The sequence below is a fragment of the Halichoeres trimaculatus genome, unplaced genomic scaffold (genome assembly GCF_033239565.1).
Source record: "Halichoeres trimaculatus isolate MK-OKI-2021-1 unplaced genomic scaffold, fHalTri1.1 fHalTri1_scaffold_6, whole genome shotgun sequence".
Lineage (NCBI taxonomy): Eukaryota > Metazoa > Chordata > Actinopteri > Labriformes > Labridae > Halichoeres > Halichoeres trimaculatus.
Genome location: NW_027437184.1, coordinates 15301283 through 15326457, shown reverse-complemented (window position 1 = coordinate 15326457; position 25175 = coordinate 15301283). Strand labels below are relative to the sequence as shown.

Genomic DNA, 25175 nt, shown 5'->3' with positions numbered 1-25175 from the left:
AAAGGGTAAAATTACAACTTTTTTTCTCATAAGATCATAACATTATGTTGTTTTCAAAAGTGCATTTTTTTATTCCTTGATGTGGTACGATGGCTTATTTAACCCCACTTACAAGAAACCTGTCAACTCAAAAACAGATCACAACCATATCATAACCATGTTATTCATATAGGGCTATCGATTTTCAACTTGTGAAAAGACCCCTCTTTAGTTCCAAAAATCTTTAATAGTTGTCTCATGTAGATCAAACAACATTATGATAGGTTCAAAGAAATCAGATCTCAAAGCTTGGCGTCCTTTATGTCTGTTTAATAAAGACCGACCCTGGTTATATCTTGGGTCCAAACCACTAATAGAAGGAGCAATGATTTTTCGGTTTCATGAAACTCCATTCAGAATTTGAATAACTGAGTTGGTATACATACAACTATAATGTAAGTAACAGTTATCCTTCTGCAGACCTTACAGTATCATTAACAAAGGACAAATAAAATGCAGGTCTAAGTTTATTCTGTACAAAGAAGCCAAGCCAAAAGAACCATGAGTTGGTCAGAGTAGGAAACACATTTGAAGCAATTCTCTTTTATAGTAAAGCAGAAGTTATATTTCTACAATGTGTTGAGCAAAAATTATAGACATATAAAGCAAAAAACATAGCAAGGATACTCAAATAGACTACAATAGATTACACAACACTACATATGCCAAACTGAACTGTTAAATTCAAACAATGCCTAATTTACAGTTGTCTTGTGCACTTTTCAGTACACACACACACACACACACACACACACACACACACACACACACACACACACACACACACACACACACACACACACACACACACACACACACACACACACACACACACACACACATCCGGACAGCCACCCACCCACTCACTCAGATACACAGGGGTGCTATATTTTGCACTACCAGAGAGATCTTCACCACATGTGTGAGCAGTATTTAAGGAAAATTGAGTCCATTGCTGTTACGATTCCACAGTAATTCCTTATGTGAGCGAGTTACAAGGCATTTTAAAGTAATTACAGTAAAAATACATTTTCATAATAAGCAATGTACCATGAGAAATGTGTATAAAATAGCTTGATAACAATAATAATAATAATCATAATACTGCTTTTCAGCTTTTCCCAGATCTCATCTCCGTCCAACATTAGTTGTAGTGTCACTTTGTTCCACAAGATCAAAATAGATATCACAGAGTAAGAAAAAGCTTCCCATACAAATCCAACTGTATAAACATTATACTAAGTTCTTGCTAGGTAAAGTTCCAAAAAAGCCAAAGTGGAAAATGAAATGCACTTTTTCTTTTAGTCTGCCTTTGAAAATGATTATTATAAAATGACTCTGCAGTTACACTTCCTATATGAGAGAGCAAAGGCAGGATGTTGGCGGTACACCTTTGGAAGAGACAGAAAAACATATTCAATCCTATTTTACCTACACAGCCTAAATACAGCTTTACATTTCCATGTTTTACGCATGACAGTTTCATCTCTTGCTCCTTTTGCCTTTTGCAAAGCTATACCCGTGTGGTGGAGTGGGTGCTGGGCAGGCCTGCCGAGCTGTAACCAGCGGGGAAGGTGCTGTACGGACTCATGTTGGACAGGCCCATCAGGGAATTAGGGATCATGGTGATGTTGTTGGGGGTCATCAGAGGGATGTCGTCAGGGGAGCGGCGTTGGCCGAGCGTAGAGTAGTCCATGCTTGGTGAGACGTGTAGAGGATTGTGAAGGGCCTCACACTGGTTCCGCTGCTGGGACAGGGTCTCATCCACTGTGTTGGTATGACTCACGTTGTTGCCCTTGCTGTCACGCTGGGGACTGGGCTGCTGGGACGTGTCCTGCCGACTACGCTTGTCCTTGCGGTAGTAGAGAGCAGCAAAGGCCAGGACGTTTAAAAAGAGCAATGAGGCTCCTACGGCGATAGTAACACTGAGCTCTGTGGAGTAATCTCTGGGGTTCGGCATGATCAGTGGACCCATTTCTCTCCCACCCTCACCCTCTTGGCCTGAGGAAATGGGCGGTCGACCAGTGCTGCCAGGCCTCTTCCCATTAGACTGGGTGGGATCCAGCGGGGTGACCTTTGTGGTGGTAGAGGAGTAATGGAACATGTCGTGGAGGTTGTAGAGATGGGGCACCAGGTGTTTCCAGAAGGCCACCTTGGTGGCGCGGTAGTGATCACGAATACGAGGCTTGAGGCCAATGTGCAGGTAAAGCTGGTCATATGGGTCATACTTAGACCAGGCCACCTCCTCAAAGCGGTTTGCTTTGGTGTGGATGAACTTGGTGTCCTGCGGGACCGGCTTGTTTGGATCTCTATAGATGTAAAAGAGAGAGTTAACATGAGTGATAAAAAATAAAAGTGATGGGAGAATCCTAAATTGGAGAATCCGAAATCAACATTTAGAATCCGTTGTTTACTTAAGGAAAAGTTGTTTAATTGAAATCCTCTGTATATTTGTTGTCAAATACAAAAAAGAGCTGTATGAGATAGCAAAATGAAGTCTGTGATTCTTGGGAGACTATTTCAGTCTCATCTTTAAGACTCATTTTCTGTTGAGCTGATTTCTCAGTGAACGTGAAGATGTGGCAGGCTGTCCTTTATGATCGACAATTTCCTGTTCTGATCTACATCTCATTGGCTCTGCACGCAACAACAGTACATTTGGCAGTCAACATTGTAAAGCTCTGAATATTAAGGGAGTTTGGTTCAGAACCAGAGCCAGGAACCAAGAAAGCAAAAGTGTTGCTATCTGAAAAATACTCACTTTAAGTGATCAATAAATGGATGTAGTCTCCCCAATGTCACCTGTCTGTTTCCGAAATGGAATTTTGCAAGCAAATTGGATGGCACGGCCATATTTGAAGTAGGGTAGGCTTCCGGTCTCCACACTTACAGCACCCAAGTTAGATCCCCACCCCCCAACAGTGTGTGCTGATAGTTTAGCTAGTGTTTAAGATGGGAGACGCTTTTTTTGTACCAGGCTGTAAATGTTTCTATTTTGGCTCTAAAAAACAGGGTATTTTGCTTGGTGTATATCTTCTGGTACTTCCAGAGCCAGCCACAGGCAGACACTCGAGTAACAGAAGATTTTAGCACCTCTGCATTGTCTCATATTTTTTAGACTGGAGGTTGTTGCTTGGTGTAAAGTCAAATGATTTAGAGCTCTCCCTGCTGACTGTGTGTAGTGTTGATCATAAACCCCATGATCATGGAACATGGGTCAAACTATAAAAACAATACACTACAAATACAGTACAATTTTTCAGACATGGTTTCTGTCTTTTTATTTTTTGACATGCTAATTCAAGTCCTTGTTTTTATTTGTCAAAAATGAAAAGTTGGTTTCAATCAACTATTGATTTAAAAAAAGATTACTAACTGGCAGCTTTGTTGCAAATGCTTGCTCCTGCAGCAAAGCTCTAAAGGAATTATATTTGATACATACTGAAAACTGACTCCAGAGTCATAAGTTTCCATAGTCATAAGTGTCTTCTTTAAACCAACAAAAGGACATTTTCTGCTGTTGACTGCTCCTACCTGAGGGATCGTCCACATTTTACTGGTGAATTTAATACAAGTTTTGGGTTTGCAGAGAGTATATGAAGTGAGTCCTGCCGCATTACCAGCCAGGTCACTTCTGCACATGCAATTGCTCTACCAGCACATGCCTGGAGTGTTTTGACAATAGTCTCAAAAAACCTTAAATGAAGACTTGTTGTCAAATCTATATACAGACAATGATTTGCATCATTGTTTGCAGCTACACATGTCATGTTAGCTGACTCCCTTCTTTTGCTTTTTAAAGCTTTACTTATAATGCTAACTCTGTAATATGAGCTAATGTTTTGGCTAACATAACTCCCTCACCAAACACACTTAACCACACAAAAAATAACTGAAGAACTATCAATCAACCAAGAAAAAAAAACCTTGAATATAAATGTCATGCATAGTAGATGCTACCAGCTAAGCTAAGCTAAGCAGCCCAGTGTAGTTTGAACCCTAATTCAGGACTAAATGAGCTAGTTCACAGCAAGATGTAGTTGAAAACTGATTTAACACAAACATTTTCAACTACAGTTCTGTGTTTTAAATGGAGTGAAAGAGATTTCTCCTATTGTTTCCCATGTAGCTTGTGTCTTGTCATGATTCACACTGTTGAGAACCACAGCCTGGCTCATATTGTGCTGTGTTTGACCATATAGCCAATCACCAAGTTAGATAAAAACCACGTAGCTATACTCCATACAAATAGGACCAGATGGCCTGTTTTTCAAAAAGTAAAACCAAGGAAACAAGACTAAAAGGGCAAAAAAGGAGGTCAACGCAATGTAATACCACTGTCTGTCCTCAAGGGCTCAGCATTCCCTCATGTCGTCACACTAAAACAGCAGCCCACAGTGACCTGTGCTGGGTCTGCTCCTGCTGCTAATGGTCCTCCTCCTCCTCTCGCACTCAGTGCAGCTGTGCATTTAAAATGCAGCAAGGGCATCGGTGGAGTCCTCCACTACAGTGTGACTCACTTAGGTGTCTCTTATCTTTAAAAACACATGGGAAATCTTAACCTCTGTATGACAAATGATATAACAAGCTGTCAGGAGGAGAGCTGCAAGGCTTCACTTTGGTGCACTTTTAACAGCATGATACTCCTGTGCTGAGTCAGTGTGAGAGCAGTATCAGTCAACACTGGATCATAGCCTGTCTTGGGTAATAAACTCTCAGGGTTGAAAACTTTATCAGGCTGAAAAAGCGTCCCATTTCCCCCAAATAATTTGAATGTTACTTTTTCAGATGATAATTTAAAATACATACAGACTCTGTGCATAGAGGAAGCTACTAAATAAATAGTGGTATGCATTTTTCCTCTTTTTGAAACCAAAATATAACTGCTAATCAAAATATGTCAAGTAGATTATTGTGAATACTGGAATGCTGCAGGAAGACACCTATAATACAAGAGTTGTATATAACAAACAGACGTGACTACACAGTTCGCATTTTGGACTTGATTATTTGTGCCACCACTGCTTAAAGAAACAATCATTTGAGGTTTATGAAGTACACTGTAAAGGCTTCCCCACAATTTCTCCTCGACACAACCATTTCATTCTACAAGGTGTTAAAACATTTATGTGACTCAAGCTGTAAATTTTAAAGATCCATCACCTTTAGGAAGTCTGCCCAGAGTGATGAAACTTAGTTATGTGTGTAAAAAGAGGTTACACTGAAGGCTAAACCAGCTCTTTACAGAAGAGACAACATGGCATTTAGAAAGACACAGTTTTCCCTGCACGCTTTTTATATTCTGAAGTTTCATCATTTTATGTGGCTGAACAGTCCTGGAGAAAACAAAATGAAGCTGTTCTCGCCATAAACTACATCAGCTGAACTGCATGCCTATTCATGTCTCTCTTCTCATCTTTCTCTCACTCTCCAGCAAGAATTGGAGTATTGTGGATACATTTCCTTTTTTATATATACATATATTTACACAGTCTAAACCTGCTCTATCTTTAGACTGCCATGAAATAACTTCAGTTGTGATATGTAGCTGTTTTTTAAAAATCATTGGTTTAATGACTGATCAAGTCAATTGGAGTGAAAAGTAAGTATACCACAAAGTTTGCTGCTACTCACCCACTCTTAGCGAAATTGGTCCAGTAAGTCATGACCACAGCACTGAGCATGATGTCGTTCCTGGAGAAGTTACAGGGGAACAGGTCAGTGGGACCCACCATGGGGATTCCAAACACATAAGGAACCTCGTCTCCATGCGCTGAGTCTGACCACACTGGCTTCATCAGGCTCTGGCAGTGGTGGTAGAAGGCGTAGAAGTAAGTGGGTGACCCGTAACGAGCATGGAGGTCAGCTGTCACCACTGAGGGCTCCACCCATTGGTGGTCAGTGAAGAGAGCTACCAGGGTCTTCCTCCGGGTCTCTGGGTTGTCCTTGTCCGCCCAGTCTGTGTACATGAATTTAATTGTCTCCCTCAGTGTGTCCTTCCCTTCTGGGTAGCCGTACAAACTGTCCACAAAGTCTGACACAGCAAAATCAAAGTCACTGCCAGATACGCCATCCTCCAGGTCCATCACGTTCTCCACAAAACGCAGTCCTTCTCCTTGATTGACACCCAGCATTATATCATAGTTGAGGAACTCTCCCTGCTCCATCAAGATCTCTGGGTCGTCAGGGATAACGTCACCATCGATGACAGGACCAAAAGCCACACGGTATCGGGCCGCCTGAATGTCTTGCTCCACCAGCTCCTTTGCACTCTTCTTCTGTAGGCAGGAGACCATGTCTACTGTGTCCAGCACGTTGCAGCCAACCCTCTCGGCCAGCATGCGCGTGTACTTGACCGGTTGGTAGTTGACAGCCCAGCTGGACAGGGCCGACCCACTTTGTATGATGGCTCTATGAAACAAACCTTAGCACACGAGATTCAGAACAAAAAGACAAAAGACAACAGAAGCCAAGAGAACTAAAGTTAGTTTTTCAAACTTTTATCAAAAGTTTAGTTCAGATTTTTCTATATTTAGCAAAAGAAAGCCATGTTTGCTGTGCTTTAAAATATCTGTCTTCTCCATATTTATCAACACTTTCAGCACTGTCTGCATCACTGGGGGATAACTGTTAAAAGGGTTGTCCTTCAGCAAAAAGGTTACAGCATCTGTCATAAGAAATAAACTACGAATCACAATAAAGTCCCGGGTTTTTTGGACAAACGGGGGAGTTTGAATTCTATCCAGAATGAAAATTCAGGTTCAGCGAGGCCAGATAGTTCAGTATCACTGACAAAGGAAGGTTTGGTTAAGTGGATGCATGCTCAATGGCTCATTCTTATCTAATTTAAATGCAAAAAAAAAAATCTCATATGGTCTTTTTTAATGTGTTATGTGATTTCATGAGCAGAAAAATTGGAATACAAGTCAAATTAAATATCAATTTACAGCAGTGTTTCAGTGTAGAGGAGAACACTGCTGTGTACACCAGTGGTTCACAGGCAGCCAGTAGTTGTTGGATCGTTAATGCTGTGTGTCTAACAAGCTGCTTAGCTTACACATAGACTGCTGATGCCAAGTGTACGGGAGAGGGTCTTTGCAGGGAGCTGAATATGCAGTAACCCTGATCCTTCAATGTTGATACAGTAAACATCACTCTGTTGAATTGTTTATATGCAGTGAGTCACCTCTGTCTCGGGGGATTTTGTATCTACCACCTAAACTGACAAGTGATATGTATCAACTCAAAAACACTCTGCTGAGGTTACGGCATAGCAGTCATTGGAAAAAGAGTGCAGGAGCTGTGTCACTTTCAACCTCCTTTGCTGTCATTTATTTCATTTTTTGGGGGGAGAGGGTGCAGCAGCTAGCTAGTCTACTTCAAAGACAGCCGGAGGTCTTTGTGAATTTGCTGCAGCCAAGCTCGGGCATCAAATAGGAACCTCACAAAGGCGAGTTGCCGCAGCCTCCCAAGCACTGATGAAAAAACACAATGTCTGCCCTCCTTGTGATTCTGTCCAGCTTAAATGGGACAACCATGGCAATAATACGGCTAAGATAAGAGGTTTAATCCCATGTGGTTCACTCATATTGAAATATACACCTTGGATTTTAGCAGAGAGCTTTGAAAAGTGTTAGCCAAAAGAAATGAGAATGGCTCACAGAAAAAAGGGAATATTTTTACTTTTTTTCCAATAGAAAGGCACAAGCTTCCATCATACTATGCATACTTTGATTTAATTCCTATTGATTTAGTATTTTTACATCATTTCAGTTGATTACATTCATTTGCACTAATAGCTGTAGATCTGATAGTGCCCAGTCAACAGACCACCGTGGAGAAAATATCTGTTCATTTTCTCAAATGCTGTTCTTTCCATATGTCAGGTAAACGGTAGGGCTGTTTTATAATCAGTGCTGGGGCTTTATATCAGTGGTATTTCTGGTACCTGTGAATTGAAATGGTAATTTAAGTAGTGTAGTGTTGTAATTGTAGTGTTGTTCTCTCTCGGGTAAATGATGTCACCTTTTCCAATGCTTGTGTGTTGAGCTTTTAATTTCAGAAATAAATGATGTCATCTGTCCTATTAAGTATGAAAACCTACAAGAATTCTTCTGGGGGAAACAGTTGTTATTGAATTTTAAGTATCCAAAATGGGGTTTTGTATCTTCGGAATGCACAGAGAGGGCCATTCACTGAGAATGGATTGTGAGCTCTAATAGCACCAACAATTTTGCCCCCTTTTTTAAGGTCACATTCACAAAGCAACTGTTTTTAATGACACTCAAGCTTAAAAGTGATGACAAAGTTCTGCACCTCTGTGCATCTTGCAAAAAGCAGCTTCAGTTTGTCTGTTAGTGCCAGTTTTATCATTTGCATGAGAAGGGCCTGTTTTGTTCCTAATTAATGTATAATAAATCATTTTCATGTATGGACACAGCACTGGCACACAGTCATACTGTTGGCTCTGCAGTGCAGTTTGTAGAGCATAAAACTTGTTGCCTGTGCTGTTTGTATTTGACACACTTTTGTTTTTGCACATTAGGGTTTGTTGGGTGCTGAAGCTGCTTAATCCTGAACTAAATCAGTCCCACTGTGACTTTGGTTGAGTTGAGAAATTAATTAGACTTGATGGGGACACCCCTTATGAAATTTCAATGCAAACAAGACCACTAGTGAGTCTGACCAGAACAAAAGTCTTACTTATGCACAGTACAATATCAGAAGAGATAGGAGGTATTACTCTGCCCACAGGGGGCACCAAAATCAACTCAAACAGAAAGTTCCCTACAGGGGCTTTAAAGCATTTCATCTACTGACTTATACAAAATAAGTTTATAGACATCTAGAACTAAAAGTATGTTTAAAAAATATTCAGTTGCATATGTTTTGGTGTGTAACTGCATTCACATTCACTCTACATTTATGCACTTAACTCAAAACTTTAAATTTTCAACTTGTAAAAGTGTTTCTCTCAGGTTATTGCTTGTAGTTTAACATAAATTTTGCCATCATTTCTCACAAAAAAAGTTCTATTTTTGGAAATGAAAAAGCTGTCCCCGTGAGGAACTCATATAAACCCCTGGAGACAGAATTATTAATCCGTTGGAGGGTTAAAAACTGAGAGACACAGGTGAGTTTGATGACATGGTGCACACTTTATAATGCCAGTAGGCTTCTTTAAGAGCTTCGCATTTAAGAGGCAAAGCTTTTAGGCTGATTAGACTGAGTAGAGGGGAACAAAAGCAATCACTTACTTAACAAAAACCCCCCTTATCCTACACTCATATCATAACACTTCATCTCTCTGACAGTGTTTAATGCTACACTTGACACTGAGAAGAAAATACCCAAATGATTAAAAGTGATTGTTTTTAAAGTGATATCTTCAAGATAAAAAGAATATATTGTAAAAGTAAAACATTATATATATATATATTTATTTATCATTTGATTTTTTTATTTGACACTTCTGTGAAACCATTGTATTAAAAAGTGCTTCAACTCTCACTTAAACAGATCTATACTAGTGCGATAAAAGTGGTGATTGGCAGGTTCTTACCCTCAGAGTGGTGGGACAAAGTTAGCAGACTGACACAGGAGGCACCGATTCCCGATCCAAAGACTGTGATGCGACCTGGGTCTCCTCCAAAGTAACCAATGTTCTTACTGATCCAACGGAGCGCTTGGATTTGATCCAGGAGTCCATAGTTTCCCTTTGCTGCCTGGTCCCCGGTGCTGAGGAAGCCTGTAGTATAAAAAGAGACAACAGTGCTGAAGAGGAGATCCGCAGTATCTGTCACTGCTTTGATCTAAAGTTGTAGCCCAGCAGGGCATCTGAATGAACTGACACCGTTTCCCCTCAGGTGCAAATACGCCTCTGCTCTCTCCCACAGTGTCTCCACTACTTTAGTCAACTCCTTGTAATAGTCTCCATACAGCTGTGCCCCTCAGCTCTTTAAATCATGCTCGCCTTCCATGTGACTTTATCAAATTCAGTGTGCATAAAATAAATAAATCTTTTGATTGTCCCTTGTCCTTTTTTGTGTGTTTCATAAAACCACTCAGAGGTCACTGGTTCTCTTACAATTGATCCTATTACTTATTCCCCTGTCTCGTCTCATCCGAACAACAAACTCTTTTGAATGTTAAACATGGGGAAATGAAAACCTCTTGTCCTTGTGAGTGCTTGTGAATGCTGCATCCCTCCATACAGTATTTAAATCATTTTTCTTTCAAGAAAAACAAGGGCTGATTATCTTGCACAGATTAGATGAATCCATCCAAAAGAAGATGACAAGTGTTTTCAGAAGGAGTGTAAAATCTGCTCGTTTGCAACGACAAAGCATGTGCTTGCATTGTTTCTCCTCTGAAGCCAACATTTTTATGTAAATCATCTTTGGCCATACTCTATGACGCTTATTGTCATACACTGTGTTACATGTTTCTGGTATGTCTATTTGAGCTAGACTGATTCACCATTTGGCTGTTAAGTTTGGTTGATGTTAGATTCTGCATTATTGACACTTGACACCAATGGTTTGAGTGAGGCAGGTGTGAACAAGTTAAGACTTTCGGGACAGAGCTCCAATGTTTTCTACTATTTTGTTAAAGTTACAACCATAAATGTTCATCAAAAATTTATTTTTGATGACATTCATAAAACATTGGGGAGCTGACACTGCAACACCCGTTGTAAAATCCCTGACTTAGGTGACTTAGCTCGCATTAAAATGACTGCCTGGGACTCAAATGTTTGTGCGATGTCAGGAAGTTTAAAACCCTTTGTATTTGCTTCATTCTGCATGTTATCTGCTCGTCAGATTACCGGCATTCCTGTTTTTGCTTGTCGAGGGGATGTAATAACACAGAAACGATGACCACATAAGTGATTAAAGATCACAACATCTACTTATGTCTGACAGCCTGAATGAATTAGTTTGAAGGGAGGCATGTTTGGGCAAAAAGTAATCAATTACAAGATTTTTTTTTTTATTGTTTTACTGTCTAAAACTCAACTAGGATGTTTTTAGGTGTGGTTGATTTAGAGTAGATTAAAGCTATAAGCGTTAAAAAGAAGAAGAAAGAAAAAAAGAAGTCCAAGATGACCAAATCTAAAATAGTTGCCAAGATTGACACAGCATAAGTACATAATGTGAAAGAGGCCTACAAATCAAATCACTGTATTTCTTTACTGCTAGTATCCGTGTTTGTATTGATCCTTAAACCACCTTGTATCAGTCAGCTTTGGTCTTAATATCTCAGTTACTAAGAGCCACACCAATAGGAATCATAATGACTTCAGACCAAAGGATCTGAAAACTCTGTTTTGAATGTCATAAAAATGTTACCATGCAGGAAAGTTGTCATCACCTAATATTCCGATTCTGTAGTTGAGCGTAACGACAACAACGTTCCCATAACTGGCCAGCACGCTGCCATCCATCATGTTCCCAGTGCCCTCCATGTAAGAGCCTCCATGAATGTAGACCATTACAGGTCGAGCCTCTGAATCCCTTATATCTGTAACACACACACACACACACACACACACACACACACACACACACACACACACACACACACACACACACACACACACACACACACACATAGATGCTGAGCAAACAACTGCAGAGGCAACAGTAATGAAACAGAGAGTTAATGGAGCACTGTTAATAAAACTTGATATAAACAGCATGAGTCAGAGAGAGAGATCAGTATGAGGTATGGAGGAACGGCTGCTTAAAAAAGGTGCTCAGAAGCAGTGGTGGGCCTGTGGTTTGGAAGCTGTAATGACATTCATAAAATGCATGGTAAATACAGTCTGACACGGTGAGTATGAATAATAGGATCAGGAGTAATTAACAGTATTTACAGTGCATGCTCAACCTAGCATTCTTCCACTCTAATATACTTGAGCTTAAAAGAGTAAGAAAAATGACATGACTTATGTTAGGTCTCAGATCTGTAAAAAAAAAACTCAGAATCCAAAGGGGTTTGTAGTTGGTAAAATATACATGCACATATTTAGGAACTCTTCTCTAGACTCAGTCTTTAAAGTACAACATTACATTATACACAGCTCTTGTTATATTCAAATACACACTGAAATAGAAGTTGCACTTTCAATAGAAATAGAAAGTCAATGCTTCATGTTTGAAGCCCAATTTGTTATATTGATCAATGTCTATCTTCAAAAGGGACCATGAGACAAATAAGTAGATAATGCATCCCCAGATCAATGTGCACAGCAGCAAATATGCAGCACTTACTGAAAGGATTGCAACTGAGCTCAATTCAAGACATGAGATGCAGGAGCAGCAAACTTATGTAATCACAAATCAGATAACAACATTATTCTTACTTCTCCTAAAATAAAAGAACCCCCGCAGTTCTTCGGTAAAATAAAAACTGATAGATCTCCATCCATAAAAAAGAAAAGAAAGTAGGAAAAACTCAAGTCAAAAGAATTCATGCATCAAGACTGTGAGCTCTTAAAAAATACCTTCAGATATATGAACCTCAGCATGTGAGAAAGCCGCCCCCTTTTTCTTGTGTTGGCTCCCTGGGGTTTACATGAGGAAAAAAAAAAAGAAGAAGGGAATTCAAAATAGCACGGTTCAATATGCCTCTCTAACATGTAGGGTCCAATCAAACTGACAGAATCAGGGAACAAGACCCATAAATTAGAGGCAAAAAGAAGATTAGCCCATTTGCACACAGCATGTTGCACTTTTTCTTTCTAATTGCTTCCTGACAAAATGCAGATGACATTACAGTATGTTCAATTTAAGGAGATGCATGACACTATTACACTATGAGGTAGAGACACAAATTAGCAAATGTCAGAATCTGTTTTCTATCAAGTGAACAAAGTCTCCATCCTTGTTAGAAGTTTGCAGGAAATAGGACATTGTGTGTCTGAACAAACACACAGCTACCTTTGAATGCTTTATTGTGTGAATCATTATATTGACCCAGCTGCCTCTGTTTTGACAGTAAGAATACATCTTTCTTGGTTCATTTTATCTCTCTGTGCAATTATATTTTAGCACAAACTCTCCTGTTGATTCTTCTGCTGCAGCATAATTATCCTGAGGGTATATGAGGTACAGTGTATGGCTTATAGATGAATTATTAATGAACTATGACTTGATTGGGACATCAGGGAACACAAACGAATATTAAATTATTTCAGAAATACACTCTCTAATTAATACTGTTGAAATGCAAAAAATGAAAACAGCAAATGTTTCACATCAGTAAAAAAACACATCATCAAGGCAGAGTGCTTTTGAAACAATGTAGAGGTCTAAAGAATTTAAAATGTATTAAACTAGGGGGTTATGTTGCTTCCCGTGAATGCATATGTAAACTTTAATTAACCTGCTTGTGTGTGTGGTGAGGAGGCAGCACTCAGACCAGGAGCTTATAAAACGTGGGCTGCTGCACCATTTTGGACAGCTCCCTCTCCAGCAGGCTGTTTATGTGTTGTTGCTACGCGACCATAGAAAGTCAGTCAAAGAGTACCGTGCTACATTCAAAAGCTGAACATGGTTCAACTTTGAATGCTGAATGTTTTTTATTATGCTGAGTGCTGGTGAGGGTGGAATACTCTGGATCCACAGGAAGCCATGTTAAATTGGAGCACCGATGGAAGCTGAATCTAAGTTTGTCAACATGAGACCCAGAGAAGACATAACTGTGCTGTGGTAAAACCTTGCTCCACTAATCTACAGATTCACATCTCGCGAACCAAATGTTCCCCTGCTGGTTCATTTTACAGTGCTGTTATACAAAAATAGGAAGGATTCAGCAAGCAATAGACTGGAGTTGACTCCTGTGTCTCACTAATTGGCCCCCAGCAGACCCAGTGTCTGAACAAAGCAGAGATTCAGTAAAATATAAAGAATTTGTAATCTCCTTCTCTAACATGGCAGCTGGGATTGCAAGCTTCTTCTTTGTAATCTTTCATGATTACCTTTGAAGCTCAGCGATGACAGCCAAAAATGCTTGGCTCATCTATTTAAAAGCCGAAACTTAGTTTAGGTGGACCAATACTTGAACAACATTTCACTGGTTAGGTATTGTGGGGATGTGATTCCCTGTTTAGCTTGTGCATTTCATAGCTAATCTATGAGGACATACAGTTAGTGCAATGTGAAAATATCCAAAAACGTAAGTATTGCAGTTGTATCTTTTGCATACTGAATCATTAAAAAAACCTCAACTTCTATCATATACTGGTTCACAAGCCAGGTTTGTGTTTGATCTTTTTTCAATCAATGAAGGCATGTTTATTTTTTTAAACTCAGATTGTAAAACAAAACAATTCTGGGATGCTGCGTATTGAAGGGTATGCTGTATTAAATAGAGATCTGACTTTTCAGAATTAACAAAAAATATCAAACTCTCTTGTATGTACAGGGTAGAGTTTATTCAAACCGTGATGGTTTTTGTGGAAATTCAGTTAAATACTGTTTTCTCCTCAGCTATAGTATGTCCACCTGTCAATCTAGTCAGTTGTGTCTCTGACTAGTCAAACTCATAATCCCTAAGTGAACTACAGTTTTTAGCACTTCCATATCAGCTTAATTTCTCACAGTCAGAGGTTGCCGATGAGTGTAATGTAACTTATTGTGTTGTGTTATTTTGTGTTGTGGCATGGAGTAGCATGGTGATCTGTGTCGTGTTGCAGTGTGCCAAATTGTTTCATGTCATGTTGTGTTGCCAGATTTTTTGCAAATACACAGGAATAGAAAACACAATCATCACATCCTATGAAAAACTATTTGAACAGGTAGAACAAGGATGCCATAGCTGGAATGGTAAATCAGCCTTCACGGGCAGCAATGAAATGAACAATGATCAGTCTCACACATGCTTTATGGTAATATCGCATGAGCCAGGATAACAGAGACCAATGGACTTGAAGAATCAATGCTGTGCTTAATACTAACTTACCTTCCTCCGTTGGTGAGTAGATGTTCAGATACAAACAGTCTTCACTCTGATCCTGAATGTATGTGGCCACCGTGTCCAGGTTATAGGTGAACCATATTGGCATCATGATCTCTGGCACGGTGTTGTGGATGTTCTGAGGGCACACAGGCATAAAGTGGGTAGCATTTCTGATCCCTGACCAGGAGGAGGGCTGCTCGGGGGGCATAAAGCGCTTTTCACCCACGGGTGGAGCAGCATAGGGGACCCCCAGATACTGATCAACAGGCCTGAGCACCTCGCTTGGCACAGGAACCCTGAGGCCTCGCAGTTTCCCAAACTGGGTGGTCACGGACGGGTAGAATTTCTGGCTTGTTGCCTTTGTAAACGACCAGCAAGAACATAGTATCCACCAGAGGAGAGCACAGTGGGTGATGGTAACAGTCCCTTGCTGATGGAGCAGGTGTGCAGGCAACAGATGGTCTCTAAATGTAGCCAGCCACATGGTCTGGGCCAGACAGTGCCCTTCACAGCACAAAAGCACACTGTAGTGTCCACTTAGTCCGTCTGCACCAAGCCCGTCAAACAGGCATCACTCGCAGGACCTTTGGCTCCGACGGTCATCAAATCCAAATACACCTTAGCCAGGTATGGACTGCCCCAACTTCCACTTTTCATCGCATTGTAAAGAAATCTGAAAGGAGATGACAATAAAGACGTCAAGAGATGACATCAAAACCATGTGAAAATAGTTCAACCATCTTGACCAACTGACAAACTGATGATGGCAGGAAATTTCTCTATGGTGACAGAAATGTGTGTCCTATTGATATCCTACTCATACTGTAATATTGTACCTCATCAGATTTATAACATAAAGTAATTTTATAGCACACTGTGCTGTAACAGACTTCACTGTACTGACTCTTCTGGCATCATTTCCATTCATATTATTTCATATTGAATGCAAGTCATATGGTACTATACTGTTTCATATTGCACTTTTTTTATTCAATGTGATCCTCTGTTTCTTTGGGCCCCTTAAATTTATTTGGAATCAGCGTGCCTCATCCTTAAGGATAAAAAGAAAACCTTTGGGACAAATTGCTTCCCTAAAAGAGCAAATCAAAGCTTTGAAATGTATAAATTACTGAATACTGATCTCCATATATCTGTGGAGGAGGCGAAGGGCGAAATTGGAAAAATCCATCTGCCGTGATGTTCGAGTGATGCTGCGAAAGCATCTCAAGATAAAAGGTGTTAAGCACCTCTTTTCTTATATAAAAGCAACAAAGAAGAGTGAGCACAGACTGACACATCTTAAATATGCACTGACGAGAGATTAGAAGGACCACACCAAGGGAGAAATATGTAATGTGGTTGTGATGTGTCAGTGTTTATTATATTTCAAAAACACCAAATATCTCACATCGTGAACTGGGAATGTTTGCTTCTTTATTGTGTCTTTCAGCAGCAGCAGCACTGCCAGCTACAGAGATGAAGATGCAAAATGGAAGTGTCTTTGAACAAACATGTCTGAAGGGACCACACAAGCACAAACTCCCTCCTTATAAAGCAGAGTAATTGCAGGTTAATTGAAAGACTTGAGCGCGGCTTCAAGGCAGCAAGAGAATTCAGTATCAGACATAAAGGAATCCTTACTTCTTTTTAAGAAAAATGTGTTGTAGTCCCAACTAGTAAAGTCGTACCTGCTTACACAAAATGCACCTTTTTCTACTGAAAAAAGTGAAATCTTTAGATTATCAGTAAATCTTTTGTGCTAGCCATTTAAATCCTGTTGATTTCAGGATTTATTTTTTTTTAATGAAATTTCCCTCCATCCCAATTTCTTACATAGTTCCAGTGATTCTGTCTGACACCATGCAAAGATACAAAATATTCACTTTTGGCAGTATTAAGAGCTTCTGTGAGATGGCAGGTAATAACTGTTTGCTGGCATGCATGCTCCAGTTAACAGTCAAATACCCATTCACCCCTAATGTGAATACTGTTTGTAAAATAAGGTATCAAATGAGAGCTCACCCATGGAGAAGTACAAAGGGCTAACTGTGTTTGTGTTTCCTTCAATTAACTACTTCATAATCCAAAATGCAATCCCCCTCCATCCTCATAGGCTAGGGAAGTGGTTAGCACAATAAGCTCGACAGCAGGATCTTCACTGGCTCGTCAATGAACAAAGCAAAAACAAGCTTGTTAACCTAATCAAACTTATTGACGAGTACCGCCTCCAGCATTGTGAAAGACTGCAGCTAAATAGCCTTCTATCAGTCTGATGAAGCTACAGTTACTATTAAGTCAGGGGACAATTCCTTCCCCTCTCATATAAGAAACTAATTAGCTATAGATGTGATGCATTGCTTTTCTCATTCTTTGCAGCAAAGTGTTTACACTAGCAGGAAAATGAAGACAAAACTAAAAGCAGCTCTTGTCCTCTTTCACAGGTGTGCATTAACACATTAGCTGATAGGAGCATCATCACAGTTTTGCCTTTTTTCAGAGAAAAGGGCGAATCAGAGTAGTATCACTCAAGTTCATTTGAGACATATTGTACATCTCAGCCCTAGGCCAGCTTTGTCTGCATTAATTAACACATATGAAAGCTCCCCACAGCCAGAGGAGGACAGGACTTGTTCCATCCCATATCTGCTATGTGACAATGATGAACGGCTCCCTAGACATTAAAATGGAAAAGATAAAGAACCGTTTTTTTCCTCTTTTTTTCTTCTTCTCCTTTTTACAGTGTAGATCAGGGCACATCTTCTGGTTTGGGGCTGACACTGATAATAAATCATCAAGAAGTAGAAATCATCTCTATTCATACAAAACCTGTTATGAAATCATTAGCAATTATCAAATTAGCCGTAACGGGCCGTATATAAGGCATTACCAGTCAGACTTGGTTAGCTGTCTCGGGCTTATAATGTAGCCCTGCAAGAAGAAACATTAGACACTGCCGGGACTGCTGTAGATCAAAGGGATGATATGAATTCTTAAAACGAGCAGCATTTCCTTTTAAATTACACATGGGTTCGCCAAATTAGTTTCAATGGATTTGCGTTTTTTTTGCTATTTGACATCAAATCAAACCCTTAATTTGGATCACTGTAGCAGAGGGTAGGTTATAGAGCTCTGTAGGACTTCCCTTAGTTAAACAGATTGGACTGTAGATTGTCACTGCTTTACAACAGGCCACACAGCATCCTTTTTAAAACCATACTCTCTGTAAGGGGACAGATGTGGACAAAATATTTACGGCTTACATCAAATAGGCCATGTAATAAGTGTGAGCTATGACTCAGTCAAGTTTAATTCACAAGTTTAGTTAAGTCTTTATTTAGCCAGGAACAAGCCCAATTGTGGGTAAGAAGAGAAACACCTATTTCTTTTTACACATTATACCAGTTACTCATTTCAAAAACACAAAATCAACTCAAGCATTACACATTATGTGAATGCACCATATGCAGCAACCAGGTGTTTGTGCATCACTGTGGTGTACTGCAAAAAATGTGTGTTTTCTGGAAACCTAATACTTTAATTCCCATTTGACTGACTTGATCCTAATTGCAGCCCTATTAGAATGATTGCTATAATCATGTACCTCTCCCACCATTTCAATCTGTACACCTCCATCATTGACAGGCACAAAACTCAACACCAATTCAACACTAATAAAAATCTCTGGGACAACATCATATCGATTATTTTCAAGTAGCCTGGGGCCCCTTAACATGAAAGCATTCTGAAAAGGAGCTTGGCATGTCAGACAACAGAGCTGGGCTCCTGATGCCCTTGTAATTCGACTGTTGTGCAGATCAAACCGTTTTACCGGATTCCCCAAATCCCCCCAATTTAGCCACGCAACAAACAGGAGTAGGGATTGATGCAAGGAGAATACCTTATGGAGAACATGCAGGTAGCCTTCACCACAATGATCGGTGCTCTAAAATGAATGCATGCAGACCTACATTGAAAAGCAAGCCACAGCCCTGATAGCATCGACAAACTGCTGTAGTGTGTGTGCACTGAGGAGCTTCTTTAATCTAGGTCCAAGATGGTGTAATATTTGAAAAAAATTGGGGGAAATAGCGATCCAACATATGACACAGCATGGCTTATTGTACAGCAATCACCGTGGGTGAAGCGATTGTCCAAGATGACAGCGATCAATCATAACAAAGATCGTCCCACAGTGGAAAAAAGCAGACATAATCATTAGGTTAACTCACCTGCTTTTACAGAAGCTGATAATACGCGCTCCATCTCGAGATTTCCTCCATACCATGCCCGTCACTCTCGCTGCCTGTGAGACAATGTGGCTGTGTGTGAAATGTTCCCCCCTGTTCTAGTATCAAACACACCGATCTGTACTCTTATCTCTCCTGCTTTGCACACACAGTCTGTGTGCTTTGCGCATTCACGACGCCAAGGTCAGGAGCGCCAACGGTTTTAATGGAGCGCCCACCATAGAGATCTCTGTACGGCGCCCACTGCCAGCGCGTTACTAGGCAACCACCGGGATACGCCAGTGCATTAAATTCACCCTCCAACAACCGACGAAATCCCAATTTAGAAACCATTTAGTAACCACCTTAACCTCGGACAGCACTCACGCGCTCCATGCTTTGTGTTAGGCCATAATACCGATCCGTTGACCAGATAAATCAGTGAGGCTCTTAGAGAAGAGCGCAGGCCTATAAGGGGAGACGATGTGCTGTTGAATACATAACATCTAATTGGCATGGGTCTTTCAGCAAGTCTGGTACAATGGGATTAGATAATCAAGCCAAAGCAAAATATTTTCCAGTAGTTTTCCATTGCTTTTAGTTCCCAACTCATCTTATTTTAACTACAATATGAGTTCACTTATCAAACCTATAATCTAGGCTACCTTCCATTTGGGAAGTATCAGGGGCGTGTCCGGGCCCTTCAACCTGGATGGCCCTGCTGTGGGAAGTTAAGCTGATGAGGCAGTGCTAAAATCTGCTGTTTAATTTTTGTCTGCATAAAGCTGGCCTCACAAGTAAAAGTCCCTGCCTCAAGTGGAAGCTTGATGAAACCATGTACCATTTTAAAAAAGAAAGCAGATCATTACAATCATATTGTTCATATTTAAAGCCTGGTACATAAAATGACTACAGCCAAGGCACACAGAGGGTAAGTTTTCTGTTACTTAGTTGTTAAGTTATCAAGATTTTGAGATTTGCATTCTGGTATTCCGCAAAAAAGTCACATTGAATTCACGCTGTAAGGGGAAAAAAACTGTTAGCCACAATGCTGAGAAGCTGTTGTGTGTTCTGCACAAAAATAAACCAAAAAAAAGTTTATTTACCCAGTGAAAGCACAGAGCCATACAGGAGATCACTGTGGCAGCAAGTCATCCAGGACGATGAGCTTTGTTGCCTGTTGGGTCCAAAACCCAAATTACACTTGTAAGACTGTAGTCAGCACTTTTGAAACTTTATCGTTATTTCCACCTAAAGCAGTGCAAGAGTTTTTTAAGATTCCATAAATATTGGATTAATAGTTCAAATGCAAGTGAAATATACATTCTGTTTTTGGATGCTTCTCTACATGAACTCCTGTGGGATTTTGCACATTGTAGATGATGATCATCATTAGGTGCATGGAATTAATTAAAATGCTAGTCTATTTAGTGTTGATGAAATTATGTTCAGTTTAATACATTATTTGTAGCAAGTATGATTTCACATCTTACTAGATTTTTCAATCAGGTAGGTGATGGTGTCTATGGATTTTTGTCAAGTCTTTTTTAACACAAGGAAAGCAATACAATCTAATTCTGTTTTTTTTTTTTTTTTTTTTCATGACTCTATATGGTATGACCACTTTTTGGGGTTTGCATTGCAGTTTAAAATCAAGTTGTTTGCAAGACCCTATGAAAGATGCCCCATCCCCATCTATGTCACAACACCAACTGTTTGATCAGAGACATAGTGGAGCTCCTAGATCACAGGGCATGTTGCAGCTGTAGCTGTAGCTGTAAGCGTGGAGGCTAAAAGCCTGCCTCAACTCCTACTCTTTTCATCACAATAGCTCAACCAAAGTTAGGTTGATTTCAGCATTTCCAATACAGCACTCAAAATTGATGGGCTTCAAAACTACACCAAAAACCAGATGGTTGATATCACAGAGACAATGTCCTTGTATTACACAGTCATTACTTATGCAGGGGTGCACATTCACACTATTATGACTAATAACATTAATTACCCATTAATTACCCATTTCTATCCCGAGTAATGATAACCTCTCTACCTTCTAACTTAGGGAATCATCCAAACTATGTTTAGCAAAAGGCTTCCTTTAATCTGTCAGCAAAACAGAACAACAACATATCAGTCTTACATTTCGGATTCTGCACCTCTGAAACATCAAACCTATGCTCGTATATCAAGCTGAGCGGAGATGCAAAATTTATGGTTTGAGTTCTTTCCCAAAATTGTGAATTTTAAACTGATGTTTGATAAAAATGTAATTATCAGCTAAAATGACAACAGGTTTAAGTTAAACTTGTGTATGAAACAGAATAAAAATAGTCTTCAATTGTTTCCTTGAAACTGAACAGTACTGAGATGATCGTGCTGCTGCTGATCTTTTTAATACCATTCCTCTCTGAAATGTTATGTAACTGCCTTTTCATGTACTTTCTTATACAAATTTGAACTTCATCCCCTGTTACAATCTAACATAAAAAATAGATAAATCATACTCAAGTCTGTCTGAAACATACACTAAAATCCTCTTCTGTATACAGTGTGAGATACTAGCCAAAGTCAGAATCAGAAATACTTTATATTATTATTATTATTATTATTATTATTATTATTATTATTATTATTATTATTATTATTATTATCATCATTTTTATTATTATTATTATTGATAATAATAATAATCAATTGATATGCCTTATTGCATCATATAATCATTAAATTTAGTTTTACTGTCCAGACAGTTGCTGACACATCAGACATTTTTCAGCAGCATATGCTTTTTATATCATACCCTTGGGCCAAAGCTGTGGGGCTGTGATTTGTGCATGTATGGAGCTGAGGGATCGACCTTGGAAAGGCTATTTCCTATTGATGCCTTTTTCAAACTGGGCTGCACAAGCAAGGCTTGCATTGTAAATGAATCCAGGGAGAAATCTCTGATTGATATGTATAGCATAAACCATAAGGGATATAACATACAGATATGCAAATACAGTGAGATTATTACCTTGTAAGCCGTCCTGTAAGCAATCATACAAATAATGCCACCCCGGTCACCTTTGGTTTAAACTGAGCCAAACTACTTTTTTTAAAAGATACATTCATGTGTGCTGAACCTATCAGTACTTTCCTCAGGCCATGTGAAGAGTTCAATAAACACATTTTCAAAGAGAAAACTTTAACTTTGAGTCAAGATATCTGCAGTCATGGACAATTCCTCCCCATGAACCCTACGCGGAATCAGCTTGATTAGAGAAGAATAAGACAAAGCAGCTTCCACTGTCGGTGTGCCAAGATATCTAGTGTCCTTAGAGGACACAGAGAGAACATCTTTATTCCTTTTTATAACAAAAAGATTCAAATCTTTGGATGAGCTGTTGCACTCAAGGGGACTGTTGCCATGGTGCCATGGACATTGAAATACCAAGTAAGACACCATATATTTTATTCCTGTGTAGTGTTTCTTTTTTTTTTTTTTTTTTCATGTGAACAAGAACCTATGCCGCTAATGTGTGCACTCAGAAATCTCTCTACCAGAGAATCTTCTTCCACCAGTTAAACCAATTCTGCCCTGGTTTGGGCAAATGACAAGCATTCCTCCCAGGCACATCCAGTAAAGAGGAGACCCTGGGGAAGACAAAATCACAATGACAGGATTACATATCACAAAAGACCTGGAATCTCCCGAGGTTTCCCTAGGAGGGGCTAAATGTAATTTTCATGATGATTTACAATACTCCCTCAATCTTCCTTTTCCCAATTGCTCTTTTTTTAAGCAAATGTTTCAAACACCACAGGCAGTGAACTTCCACCTTGATTGGCTCTTAAGTATTCTTCAAAGAAACAGAGCTGCATCTTAATTCTGCCCTCTTTCTAATAAGGGTCAGTATTGTCTCGATTTTCTCTCTATTTTCTATTCCCGGTGGCCCCTTCCGATCCCCCTCTTCCTGTGCTTTGTTCTTCAGGACCTGCTGCAGTACGTGATGAGAGCTGAAAAGAGACTTGACCAAAATAATGCATGGCTCTCCAACTGTTTTCCCCGTTCAACAACCTCAATCTCATAGGTCTACATTTTTGATAGTTCAGTAGTCTTTGTCTTCTGTGGCAATTTACCCCTTTTATTTGACAAATGTAGTGGTATCCTTTTCTAAGCATTGAGTTTAATTGTCAGGCTGTATCAATATGTGAAAATAAATGTAAATGAGTTAAACTGAAATCTCTCTCATTTCCTTGAATACAGATTTAATTAGATGAAATTAAACTTTAATGAAACCCAAGGGAAAAGTAGGTCATGGCAGACGTGGGAAGATGACACACCCTAGGCAAGAGCAGTGTCTGCTGACGATATACTAGAGGAAAATAAAACAACAGGGAAGTCAAAATATGGAGGATTTGGCCCCCTCAGCCAACTGAATGGTAAATACTGTCAATGTAACGAGCAGTAAACTAAGCCCATGCGTTTGGGCAGGATTTAATACTTGAAGTTGGTATATGCATGTAAATTTGAATTGCTGCAAATGGTAGATACTGACAAGAAATCTGTCAAAATAAGAAAACATGAAATGGCAATTATTCATGTAGAATTTACAGCCCTACAACATACCTTTAGATGCATCATACCCAGACATTAAGTTGAAATAACAAATTATTTATAATAGCTGATTAAGAAAAACTCATTTACATTTAGATATGCGACATTCTGACCTCTGTTTGCTTTGCACTGTCTGTCCTGTGGGATCAATTATGTTACAGAAAAATTCTCACGTTTTCAGACTCAGAACCTTAGAGGTACCAAGCAAAGGAACAGTCCCAGTTCAGATCATTAATGTACACTGGGACTTTATGTGGATCTGGAATTTTCTACACCAAGGCAAACGGGTAAATACTGTAAAGATAATGCTTGTGATGGCCAACACACTCTAGAAATTCACAACCAGTGACCCTGGTTCGCAGATGTCCTGAAAAATTGTTTTTCGTCTCTTTCCTCTTAAGCAATCCCAATATCTTCGAATTCTTTTTTAATTTACTCCCATCCAATCACAGACCCTTACAATGAAATGCATACAATATGGGTACGTCTTAATGCGATAAACTGCAGTCTCCCCTCCCCTCTCTACCCTGCAGCAACAAAAGTATTTTCTGAGTCACCAAGTTTAAGGATGTCCCAAAGCAATAATCATGCTCGGATGAGAGAGAAGTGAGGAGGGAGGAGACTGATCGGAGGACCGTTGATCGAGGAAACATGAGAGAAGGCTTTGCTGAAGTCTTTTAACTGACAGGCACGCCCCCCATTTGCAATATTATTCACTGATTGGACACTGCAGCTACTCCAACTTCTCTATATGAACCTTTACAAACACAACGTAGTTTAATAAGCGAGAAAAGATGAGCTGAAAACAAAGTGTTGTTCTGAAATAGGTCATAAAGCTGGGATTAAAAAAAAAGGGTTTGATGTGAGTTAGAAGAACAAAATACCTAACAAAACCGTCATGAAATCAATGAAATCAACAAACAATCAAAACCCAGTTTATAGAACTATTTAGGTCAGATTTATCATCCAATGTAATAATTCGTATTGTTAAATAAAAAAATATAGACCAAAGTTTATTTCTCTCGTTTCTGTTGATTCCCTTGTTTTATTGAAGATTATTTAAGACCAAGAGAAAAGTGTCAGAATTACACATTTATTACATTTCCTTTAGAGTTTCTAAAGTTTTATCTATGTATATGAAATTAGAAAAGAGTAGAATAATTTCTATGGTTGCTGAAACCTGATAAATAATATTTTAATGAGACATAATAAACTAGGTAGGTTATATCAATAAGTTTTAGAGTAGATGTGCTCTAGATAAAGGCTAAATAATCGAATAATCTAGACTGGTAGGTGATCTTAGTGCATCCAAATAGCACACAGAAGAAACAGACTGCAGGTTT

The 25175-nt window shown here is 39.4% G+C and overlaps 1 protein-coding gene across 2 annotated transcripts; it reads right to left on the bottom strand.

The window, feature by feature from the left end:
- Window positions 1-796: 796 nt before the first annotated feature.
- On the bottom strand, window positions 797-19603 carry nlgn3b (neuroligin 3b). Of its 2 annotated transcripts, XM_074672213.1 has the most exons (7): window positions 19233-19603; window positions 15007-15676; window positions 12548-12607; window positions 11413-11562; window positions 9602-9787; window positions 5674-6463; window positions 797-2348 (listed from the first exon to the last, which is right to left on the bottom strand). In XM_074672213.1, the coding sequence occupies exons 2-7, from the start codon at window positions 15485-15487 to the stop codon at window positions 1553-1555; spliced, it is 2463 nt and encodes an 820-aa protein (XP_074528314.1). In that variant the 5' UTR covers window positions 15488-15676; window positions 19233-19603; the 3' UTR covers window positions 797-1552. The 2 variants fall into 2 exon arrangements, with proteins under 2 accessions (XP_074528314.1, XP_074528315.1); XM_074672214.1 differs by lacking the exon at window positions 12548-12607 and having other exon boundaries at window positions 19233-19600.
- Between the last annotated feature and the right edge of the window lie 5572 nt (window positions 19604-25175).